At 34.8% G+C, this 12,060-nt stretch overlaps 1 protein-coding gene across 3 annotated transcripts in view; it reads right to left on the bottom strand.

Annotated features, from left to right (window-relative positions):
- LOC129358841 (acetylcholinesterase-like) overlaps positions 1–5,850 on the bottom strand; it is a 47,131-nt gene extending 41,281 nt beyond the window's left edge. The window contains exons 1-2 of one of the 3 annotated variants that reach the window (XM_055028040.1): positions 5,759–5,850; positions 2,352–2,635 (exon numbers count right to left, since the gene is read on the bottom strand). In XM_055028040.1, coding sequence (XP_054884015.1) covers positions 2,352–2,628 — 277 coding nt within the window. In that variant the 5' untranslated portion in view covers positions 2,629–2,635; positions 5,759–5,850. Of the gene's footprint in view, positions 1–2,351; positions 2,636–4,323; positions 4,623–5,758 lie in introns of those variants that run through there. The other 2 variants (XM_055028037.1, XM_055028039.1) reach the window with 2 other exon arrangements.
- Positions 5,851–12,060: the final 6,210 nt, after the last annotated feature.

The raw sequence follows: 12,060 nt of genomic DNA, 5'->3' as shown, positions 1-12,060 counted from the left end.
AATAGTGTCATACGTTCAAATGCTAAGTTAAACGATGACTTAGAAAAATTTAAGAAATCTTGGAACAATTTTCTTTACTGCAATATTGGGACAAGCAAACCTCTTTGAGGAATTGCTGTTTTGACAATACTGTTGATTATAATATTTTGTTTAGTATGCTTGATTATGTTAACACCGAGGATGTTTGTATATGCCAATATTTTGTGAAAAATTTTATTGATTTGATATGTGTAGACCTGGATGCTTTTTTTTTCCTTCTGTTTTTTTGTTTTCTGTATGGGATATGGGGAGGTTAGGGAAGGGTAAAATCTTTTTCAAAATAATAAAAACTTTAATTAAAAAAAAAAAAAGAGCAAAACATCGGACAATTGTGAACTGGCCTTCTGTGAGCCCTGCTCACAAAAATCTTTGAGCTACATCTTTGGCAGACAGGGAAATGTCTCATGCTGGACATTTTTGAAACACGTTGGATAATTTACTTTCTTGCCTCAGATTTATATCTATTTAATTGAGGGTACTGTAGTGACCTCCAGTATCAGAATATTTTACACTGTACATTAAACATGGTAGATAATAATTTTATGTACATGACAAATTACAGCTGCTATTGTCAAGGTTAAACCTTAGTAGTGAACAGATTTTTGTTGAAATAGTGATTTCTTGAAATAAAAAAAAGAAAAAAAAAAGCTTTGCTTATGCAAAACCTTTCTACTAGAAGGTTTGGACATTTACTCTTCTTAGTCAATTATACCAAGGCTGTTCAAAGTCTCTTATGGGTAATACTTTTAATGCATCCATCTATAGGACAGATTACCTAGTCCAGTTTTCACAAAGAGATCAAGCAGTTTCTTGATCTCTTGTCTGCAGCAAGAGTCGGCCGGCCTTTAAAAGCTCACTGATTGCCATGGTTACCTGCATGGTTTGTGCTGTTCTAACATTGCCAGCATGTTGTCAGTGTACTACAACTATTTATCACAGCATAATAAAATAAATTACACTACCAAATTGACAATGACATAAGATGCATCCAAATGATCCATAAGCATTACATGTAGGTGATTCGATGAATAGCCCAAATGTCGGACGTTACTCAATACCTATGTTAAATCGATTTCTTGACAGTAGGATCATCAGCAATCATATGTTGAAGCCCTCCAAATAAGAAAAACATATAGTTGGTGAGCAATAAGGCCCAGGAATAGGGATTTCCTGAAAGATATGTTTTTTATTTTTAAAAATAAATCATATTTATTATGCAACAGACAAATAAAATACAATATTTTTTTTCCTACTTTTGTCACAATGAGCGGGAAAATGAGAATGCAGCAGCATCCATCAAGGCAGGTGATAAACTAAGTCATCAGAAATGAAAAATGCTCTGGATTGTAGCACTGCATTTAACTCGCAAATTGTAATTTATTTTATTACTGTATCCTAAATGTTAATAGCTTAAATATTTAGAATAATCTTGCCTGCATTCTGAAGACGACACACACACACAGTAGAGTACAGTAGAGTCTAATCAGTGTGATGTCGACTGATAAGTCTGCTTAGATATCACTTAATACTAAACCACACAAAGGGAATGTTGTCTGTGAAAATTGTAAACAAAACATTAACAATTGCTCCAGCTTTATTTGCAAAAGTTGACAGGCTCACAAACCCACCTGTGACTATTACTGCAACTCAAATCTGCAATGAGTTACTCAATTTCAATTGCCTAACTATACATGCTTAGAAGAAATTATGAATCAATTAAGCTCCTCCTCCTGTTGTCTGGATATCATACTCACTACTTTCTTAAAGACATTTCTTAATGTCTTTTCATCTGATTTGATTCAATTAATAAATTCATCCCTCTCATCAGTTTGGAGTCACCTGGTGACATGATATTGTAGAGGTGAGTATCATCTGCCTAGAGAAGGTAGCTAATTTCATGTTATAACCTGAGCTAGTGGGAGCATATAGATATTAAATAAGAGAGGTCCTAGGATTGAACCTTGGGATATTTCACACAGAACTTCTGTCTGCTTCGATGAGAAGTCGCCTATTGAAACTCTTTGTGTAAGATTAGAAACAGTTGAGTAGTGGACCGGTGAGTCCGACCCAACTTTCCAGTCGTTACAGTAGTATGTCATGGTCAACAGAGTCAAACGCTGCACTGAGGTCCAATAGAACCAGCACTGTGGTTCTTCCAGTCTGCATTTATATGAATATCATTGAACACTTTGATGAGGGCAGACTCAGTGCAAAGAACAGAACAAATCATTTCACTGACAAATAATATAGAGGTGCAAGATGAAATTCAACTTTTTGTAAAGTATCTTGATTTGTGTAGTTTTGAATCATACCTGGAAAGGTGTCATCTCGCAGCTGGTAGCAGGTCTTTGGAAATGAAACAGCCTCTAACACATGGCTCCAACTACGCACAGGGATCGGAGGATGGAATCTATATTTTCCAATAGGGGGTACTGCATACGGAATACCAAGAAATAGTCGAATCTGATCATTTAGCAAATGCATGAACTTCCCTCGAATGCTTCCAGAGTTGGTGATGACTACAGGCCTGATCTCAGAGGAAACTGATTCAGTCAGGATGAGAAGAAGCAAAGGCTGAAAGACTGCCATGGGAAATCTAAGGAGAAAGCAAAGAAACAGATACCCATTATTATTTTCTTAATAATTAATACTTTTTATAAATTCCTTGATTTTATCAAGTTGAGCAGTATCTTATGCTCAACTATATTCACTTCTTTCATTGTCTGATTGTATGGGATCTAATTTGGGTGCAGTTTTAAATGTTCACATCTCTCTATATCTAGTTGTTTATTTATTTATTTATTTATTTATTTATTTTTTATATATTCTTCCTGGCACATTAACTCTACATTTGTCATGTGAAATGTACTTTGTAAAAAAAAAAAACAAATGTCACTTGATTTACAAGTACCATTCCCTTTATATAGAAACTGTTAGGGTTAAGAGTATACTCAGGATCTCATGCTTTGAATCGCTCATTCTGGTCTGGAGCACACTGCACACGTCTATCTATGTCCCTTATTTTGGAGTAAAAAGTAAAAATGCTAACATAATCATATAATGTCATAAATATACAGTACAGACCAAATGTTTGGACACACCTTTTCATTCAATGAGTTTCCTTTATTTTCATGACTATTGACATTGTAGATTCACACTGAAGGCAGCAAACTGTGAATTAACACATGCGGAAATATGTACTAAACAAAAAAGTGTAAAACAGCTGAAAATACGCCTTAAATTGCAGTTTCTTCAACGTAACAACGTTTTGCTGTGATTACTGCTTTGCACACCTCTGCATTCTCTGGATGAGCTTCAAAAGGTAGTCACCTGAAATGATTTTCATGTCACCATTTCGGGTGAATAAATGGGCATTCTTATAGGCTATGTCCGTCTCAGCTTGCAGATAACAGCTACATTAAATAAGCTAATTTAGCTAGGTCGACAGTAAGTGGAACTAGATTGTAGAGTCCTCAAAAGTGGTGGACGAGTAATATTTGTAGTGGACTTGTCTTGTTTTCAAATTAGATAGAAAGAGAGGAGAGCTAGTTCTAAGCTCGCGGATTGTTTCTTGTTGTCATAGCAACTCCGTAGCGGCTGCCCTCCAAAAACAGTTACAAAGTTTCCGGAAGTGTGGGGTCACGTGACAACTTATTTGTTTGTAAACACAGGAGGATATTCAACTGCCAAATAACCGTTTGACCGAACGAGGTCAAACGGTTTCGGGCAAAAAATAACGCTGAACTCAACAAACGGCACAAAATGTCAAACTTCACACAGAAACATTAAGATAGAACCCTGAATAACATATTCACACAGTTTATTAGCAAAAACAAAGTTGATTTGGGGGTCAGTTTCAATTTAAAGTGACAAGAGTGTCCAAAACAGTTCATTCTGAAAGGAGCTCAAAATTATGGTGTACCACTTGTAAAGTCACAGGGTAATAAATAAATAAATAAATGACAGTAATATTTTGGTTCATAGTACCTGTCACATAAAAAAAAATATGGGTGTTTTTTTTTTCAAAGTCATATTTTCATCATGTTATTTTAATATAGTTTTGCTGACGACTTAATGAGATCTAATCCTTTCTGAAGCACATTCATCATAGCATTAAAATCCACATATCACCACTGGAAAAGCTGAAGCACATATCAAATATGAGTGCACTAATTATTTGACAATGCTTACAATGCTTAAATTCATATGCTACTTTAAGTTTATACCTAATGAACATATCAACAGACAAAATACACAATACAGTACAATTCACAATCAACAAACCTTTTCAGTATTCGCATGGGCTGCCAGCATGAGACAATGTTTCTTGTTGCAAGGTGAAATACAAAGTGCTGCTCTATCTGTTATAACTGCTGTAACTGCTGTACTAACTGCTTTACTAACTGATGTACTAACTGCTGTAACTGTCATAACAGCTGGGGGAAAACAAGGAACTGTTATACAACAGCACTAGAGAGCGCAAATTCAAAAAAAGAAATGTATGTAGCTCAAAACAGAAGTCAAGGACTTCACTACAGAAACATCAAAAATACTGGCAAAATACAACATATTCAAACTTGCTGTAAATAAAAAAAACCATTGAACTTATTCATATTTTTGGAAGCATTCCCAAATTTTAATCCACACGACTTAGTTTACAAAATAAATATTTACATTTAAAATTAAATAATTAGTTAAGAAGCTAAACATTTAGCCTTTAAACTAAGGTTTACTTTCCAACTTGGTGTTTAACTCCAAATTGAATATCTATAACTCTAACAAAATATTTTGTTCCAAACAAGATATTGATTGTCGAAGCTAAACATTCAATTTTCAAACTAAATATTTATTTTCCAACGTAAGTATTTAGCTCAGACCTAAATCTGATCAGGTCTGCTCAGACCTGAATATTGTGCCTATTAGCTACATATTTAGCTAATATTCAAAAATGCCAACAAGGAAATGTGGAATATCAAAATAAAAGTTTTTTTTTTTTTTGACAGGCTAAATTAAACAAAATATTGTTGTTAATTTCTATTGTGTATCTTTACCAACAGTACACCATACACAATAGGGAGAACTCACCAGACTAAATCATATTATCGAAGTATGATTTAGTTCATTAAATGTAAAGAACTTGTTTTGTACAGCTCATAGATCTATCCTAACCTTTACAAGGAATCGCAACAGACCGCCATTAAAATGCATTGTTACACATCTGCAGCTTTTTTCCCATGTTTGTGTAAATATGTTTGTGTAAAAATCAGAGGAGGGGCTTGGCCAACAGCAGGTTATTTGGATTTAAAGTGACGAGGGCCAAAAACAGATCATTCTGAAAGAAGCCCAACATTTTGGAAAGCTTATCGTAAAGTTACTCAGTAAAATTTTAACAGAAATATTTTGGCTTATATAGCTTGTCATAGGAAAAATAAATCCTATCTTTTTTTTCCTATGACATAATTTCACCATGTTATTTGTAGCATGACACCCCGAACAAAGATTAAATTTAACTGATGGTGTTATGAGATTTAATTCCTTTAAAAGCACAACATATCACCACTAGAAGAGCTGAGACACATATAAAATGTGTGTAAAATGTATACACACATTTTATGTGTGTATTTTAAGTAGCATAAACTTATGCTACTTTAAGTTTATGTCAAATAAACATATTAACAAAATACACATTTAAAGTAAGTGCCTTTCAGAATGAACACACCTTTTGATTCTTCGGAGGGACCTCTAGTACAAAACCATCTTATTGCTCAGTGAGAAACAAAGTGGCCTACTAACTGCTGTAACTACTGTATTAACTGCTGTAACTACTGTATTAACTGCTGTAACTAATGTATTAACTGCTGTAACTGCAGTTAACTATTCTGATTGTGGAAAGCAACAAAAAATATTTGGATTTCAAATTAAATATTTAGTTAGCAGACTAAATATGTAGCCTAGGGCTATTTATCTACAGCCTCAGTAAACTAAACTATTGGTGTTGATTTTTTTTATTGTATAACTTTACAAATGCCGCCCAATACAAAAAAGGCAAAACTGACTAGACTAAAATCTCATAATCTAAAAATAATTTCCTATAAAACATTAAATATGTTTTTATAACTCATAGGCGAACCCTGAACTGTTCAGATGCCAGATAAAAAATAAAAATCAATACATGCACTAGATTTCATTGTTTATGTGAAAGTAAAGTCAGGCATTTTGTATGGAAAAATCAGTCCCACTATAGAAGGCTTATGAGTCAGCGTCACTTTGCATCAACAGCCACTCTGCTGTGAGTGTTGCTTTGTTATTCAAAGGATTTACAATTACACTAATAAAGTAATTTACAACTAGGAGCCAGTGCAGATTACCTCACTTTGTCTGGCTCAACTCATGCGAGCAGCTGCATCATGTTCAGCCCTCTGCATTTTCAATATATCAATGCTTAGTTTATCACCTGCCTTGATGGCTGCAGCGACGTCTTCATTTCCCTTTAAATGTGGCCAAACTAGGAAGAAATTCTAGTATTTTATTTGTCATGCAAGCTAGATAGAAATGCTGTTTTTTTTTTAATTAAAAAAAACAAATAGGGTTTAGGAAACCCCTATTCCGGTGCCATTAGTTTGGTCACAATTAGAGGGAAAGCGAGGATGTAGCTGCATCTATCAAGACAGGCGATAAATTAAGCCACCAAAAATTTAAAATGCAGCAGGTTAGAAGGGAGGCAGTGCTAGAGATGATGTACTGAAAAGAAAATCTCTGACAACTGCAGATGGTAAAAAGCTGCATGTGGGAGTTGCACTGGACAAAGATAGGTGATCTGCACTAGTGGCAAGTTGTAAAGTATTGTATAATTTATTGTATTATTATTATTACTATTGTATAATATGTTCTTGCCTGAGCTCTGGAGGCAACATGCACAGCATAACTTCTGACACAACGTGACGTTGACTGTTAATCTCTCTATAGATGCTGCTAGAAAGTTTGAAATGAGTACATATTTTGTGTGGTGCCACTTTTCAGACTGGTATGTTTATATTCACTGGATAGACTAGAATCAGTTCTGTTGATGCAACTTGTTCAGCTTTATTCATTTTTGGTTATTTGTTTATGTCTTTTAGCCTGCAAGTGACCCTTAGAGTGGACATCAACCTGTATGCATAGGTCCACAGGAGTTCTGCCATGTAGGAGCAGTTCGGTTGGACGATTACACAGATGGAGGTGGGAAAGAGATACATACAAAACTAGATATGGCAGAAGCAATTTGTTTGAGATGTGGAACCGCCTCATCTCCATCCTCACTGCACAGCATCAGGGATTAGGTGGTTAAAGGAAGAAATGACAAGAATTTGATGGGAGCCTTTGAGAGAGTGTCTCTCATTCTGGCATCATCAGAATAGGCTGTGTTGTGAAATGTAACCCCAAACATACAAGTTAATTTCACCCATGCCCCTTTAATATCAATATGCTGTTATGGAGGATGAGCCCAGAAGTTTTCAAAAAAGACAGGGGGAAAAAAAACCCCATTTAATTCATTTCTCGAGTAAAAGCCTGGAGCAAAGCGATAGCAAATATCCAATCATGGTGTCAGAGAGAAAAATATTGGTTTATGTCATGCTCTTTCTGTCTGTCACTCTGACATGTACTTCACAACTATCTGATTTCAAACTGTAAATATTTCAAACCATAATTTCAAATGTAAAATATGTCCGTATGCATCACTGATAAATCTGTCTGCAAAATATTTGTTCTCAATTTTGGACAAAAATGTGGTGATAAACAAGCCTCCTCATTAACTATCACTAAGTTATGAGGAGGAAATTCTTTGAATTCTTAACTCAGCCCTTCTCAACATGTGCACCAGTCTAGCGATCAGAATGGTCTCAAATATTCTGGTTTCTTATCTTTAGCAGTGAAAGCATCATGAAAATACAAAATTCTGACATTGTATAAGCATAAATATTCTCAGTTTATGGAAGAGAGAATGGAAAAAAAAGGGAAATGGAGCAGGAAGTTTACATAAAAACCAGTGGACTGCAAAAGACAGAAACTGTGTGTGACATCTTATTAACTGGTTTCCAATTGCACCACTCTAACAAGATAACTTGCTGGGGATTGTAGACTGATAAGAGTAAATTGGCCTGAACAGGACCAGCTGTTCCTAGACACAGAGAAATAGTTGAACTAGCAGATTTTTGTACTGCACCCAAAGGTTAAGCAATAGAAAATAACTGTAATAGATAAAAAAAGGTCTTTACAGTAATTGGTGTTGAACTTTCTTCAACTTTATAGGAACTCAGTTAACAATTAACAATATGAAAACATGGTTTTACCTTAAAAATAAACCAAATTAGAAAACAGACTTTTTAATCTTACAAAATAACATTGAAAAAATTAAAAATAAATAAAAACACCAGCTAAATTTACTGATGAATACATTTAGAACTGTTTCATTATTTAAATTTAAAAAGGTACTTAAAGTATATTCATCATTAGTCATCAAGTTCTCTGGAATAAAAAAAATCTCTTAAAAAATCAATTTCTTCATGCTCACATTAAATATAAAAATATTGTCAAATGGTTAATGGAGGAGTGATGTGAAGACTTCCTATAGGCAAAGTGTCAGAGAGAGCAAGAGTTTCTTAAAGAGTCAAGAGGCCTAATTTCAAGGCATTACATTAAGTTAAATTTATTTTAATTCATATTTAATATATACAGCATTTTATAACAACTGAAGGTAACATAGTTACTTCATTATGCTATAAAATGGCCTGAGACGTTCCTAAACTAAACATCACCAAACGTCCAGTTCTACATGTGAAAACCCAATGTTTTATTTTCTCACAGATTGTAATCATAGGCACTCCCTGAATAATTTACTGTATTTACTATTGCCAAGTTTGTTATGGCTATGGTATTTCTTGTTTACCTTGTCTTGTGTTTTTGTTATTGTTGCTGTTGGGGGTGAAGGGGTTAACATCATATCGTCTTATGAAAAGCCAAAGAAGCTGCAGTGTTTTACTTTCGTTAAACTTTCTGTTTTAATTTCAGAAGTTTTTGTGAAAGAAATCAGAAATCTAAAGCAACCTCTTTAAGACCTGGTTAACATTGACATGGTTTGAGCTGTGTCTCTTAAGTCTCCTTGTCTTTCCATTTCTACCATTGTCAAAGCACAAGCAGAAGTAAACACAGGAAGTTAAAAAAGCATAAACTGAGCCTTAAAAATTGAACTTAAACATAATTTATAGAAAAATGCAGTTATCAGGAATGATTATGACTGACTTGATATTCAGGGAAAATAGGATTGGAAAGTTTAATTTAGTTTATAAATATGTAAATGCCAATAAAGTGTTGAGAAACACTTATCTAATTTAATATTAGCTTTTGTGTCATGCGTTAACCCTCTGATGCGTGAGTGACTGACTTTACAGTCTTTCGTGACTGGGTCTTTTTTGACCCGGGTTACAATAAATGTGTTTTTTACTACTTTTGTCATTTTGATTCAAAATAATGTTTTGTATAATACTTTCTACTGTGTAACTTTTCATTACAAAGATATGACAAAAAGATGATCTCACCTGGTTAAAAAAAAATAAAAAAAACACTACTTATTCATCAGAGGGTTAATGTGCAAGGGGTGCTGGTGCCTATATCACCACCCTAGACAGGTCACCAGTCCATCACAGGGCAACACAGAGAAAGGTGGAACAAACAATCATGCACACACACCTAAGGAGAGTTTAGAGACACAAATCCCTGTGGGAGGAAGCCGGAGTACCCGGAGAAATTCCAGGTGTGCACAGGGAGAGCATGACCTTGCGGTTGGGATTCAAACCCAGAACCTTCATGCTGCAGGGCAACATGGATGGTTATTGCTATCTATGACACTGATAATGTCATAGGTAGTTATTGTACCAACTATTTGTGATAGTTGGATACACTATCATAGATAGTGTACCAACAAGCTATGAAAGTTGGTACACTTTCACAGACTGCACAGTGCCAACAGCGCCACTGTGCAGCCCGAAGCTTAAGCAGTTAAATATTTTTTTGGTCGGTCCTGAGTTTGTTGGAGGTCATTGAACTTACTTTTCTTCCTTAAAATTATTTTACGCCATTTTCAGTAGGATGTTTAAGCCAGATTAGTGTCCACTTTACTGATGTTACAGTGTGTATTTTCTGAGTAATTAAGCCCTGAAGCTCCAAACAAGGAATGCAGTCACCTCTTACTGGCACTTGGCTTCCATGTCCACTTTGCTCTTTAGTCTATATGCAGCCTTGTATGACATCACATTGCTAATAGGTCAGTTTCTTGGCTAATGCCCACATCCATATTTGGGTCAGTCTCACTCTTAAAATGTAACTCAGCCCAGAACTCTGTGGCTGTCACACAGATTATCAGGGATTTAGCCTGTCTATGTGACAGTATGGTGGTGGGTAAAGGTTAGGACACTGTGAAAGCAGTTTGACTCCACCGAAATCACATGTGTGTTTCTGTTTGTGAGTCAGCGTCTAAATCAGAGGGAGGAAATAATGGAGTTTGCGTGTGGTACCGGTGTGTGTGTGTGTTGGTGTAGAAGGTGATTCATTATACACCACTTTTAGTGGCATAAAATTGCATTTCAAATCTTACGCACTATTCAATCTTAATAAAACACTTTTCTGTCATGCAGCTTACTTAATGTACCATTGCATCTATGCCTACCCTGCACTGTGGTCATGTGCATGCAATTTTGTTTATGTGCACACACAAAAGGGTCCTATCAGACACTGCATGTGTCTAAAGTGTTGTCTTTATATTGCAACCATATTTCATTTTGGCCTACTTTCTTTTAAATTGCCTATGGGGGAGAGGTGCCATCACATTTATATATGAGACTGGAGGAAAGGAAAGTGAGGTGAGCGACTTGTGTATGTTCTTATTCATTTCCTGTACCTTCTCTCGCTCACTCTGTTTGTATGTTTTTCTTTTCTTATGGTGTTTTATGTCTTTTGGTCTTTTACTCTCTATCTGTTCTTAATATTATGAAGTGCAAAAAGAGCTTTAAAGTCAGTACTCATAGATGAGAGAACAATTATTTTTGGGACAAAAATTAAATGTGAACCGAAAACTATATTACACATAAGATTAAAAATAAAAAATTAGGATGAGTTACATTTTTAGTAAGATTGAGATAAAATAATAAAGAAACAAGACTTTCACAGATTAGTTATATAATATTTGTTTCTAAACCTGAAGTATACATTAACAGCAAGCCATTGTTCTTCAAGTGATACTTCATAAACATAAAAACAAGCAAAATTAAACTAAATTGTCCTTTTTCTTGTCTGGAAAATATTTATATATTATTATATTTCTTCCAGAGTATGATGATCAAATGTGACTTAAAAAAGAAACCAACACAAATGTCTTGATGTCTAAGCACTGTTTTTGATACATGCATCAAGTCAAATCAAGACTTTTTTTTCTGTATTATAAAACAATCCCCTTCAACTCGATGTCTTCTTTATATAGTTCATTGTGAGTGCAGTGCACTTGTTTCTGATTTGTATTTATCATATATCATATATTAATGGTGTCTTGTTTTTTTCTGGTTTTTCAACATGCTCAGAACTTGGTGGTACACTTGTTTAAAACATGCCATCTGAATCATAAGAAGTTATCATTAGCTCCATCCAAAAACAAAAAGACTTCCCAGGCCCACTGTCCTGCATGTTTTCGATGTTTCCCTGCTGCTGTACATCTGGCTTAAATAAAAGACTGGCTTCTGTAGAAATTGACGGCATCCTAACCAGGTTGTGCAATCATTTGAATCGGCTGTGGTGGAGAGGAGAAACAACTAAAACATGCAGGGCAATGGGACATGGTGATCAGGGTTGGGGATGACTGAAGTTAAGTATGTGAAGCAAAAAATAAACTTTTATGGTGTGCAATCCCATTATCAATTTCACTTTTTATTGGTTGAAATAGATTATGTAAAAATGTTGAGTTATTCAAGTACTTTCACCATTTTCAAAATGTTT

This window comes from Poeciliopsis prolifica, unplaced genomic scaffold, assembly GCF_027474105.1.
Source record: "Poeciliopsis prolifica strain line A6 unplaced genomic scaffold, Auburn_PproV2 SCAFFOLD004, whole genome shotgun sequence".
In the NCBI taxonomy this organism is placed as follows: domain Eukaryota; kingdom Metazoa; phylum Chordata; class Actinopteri; order Cyprinodontiformes; family Poeciliidae; genus Poeciliopsis; species Poeciliopsis prolifica.
Note: the sequence above shows the minus strand (reverse complement) of the source record. Positions and strands in the feature narration are given on the sequence as shown.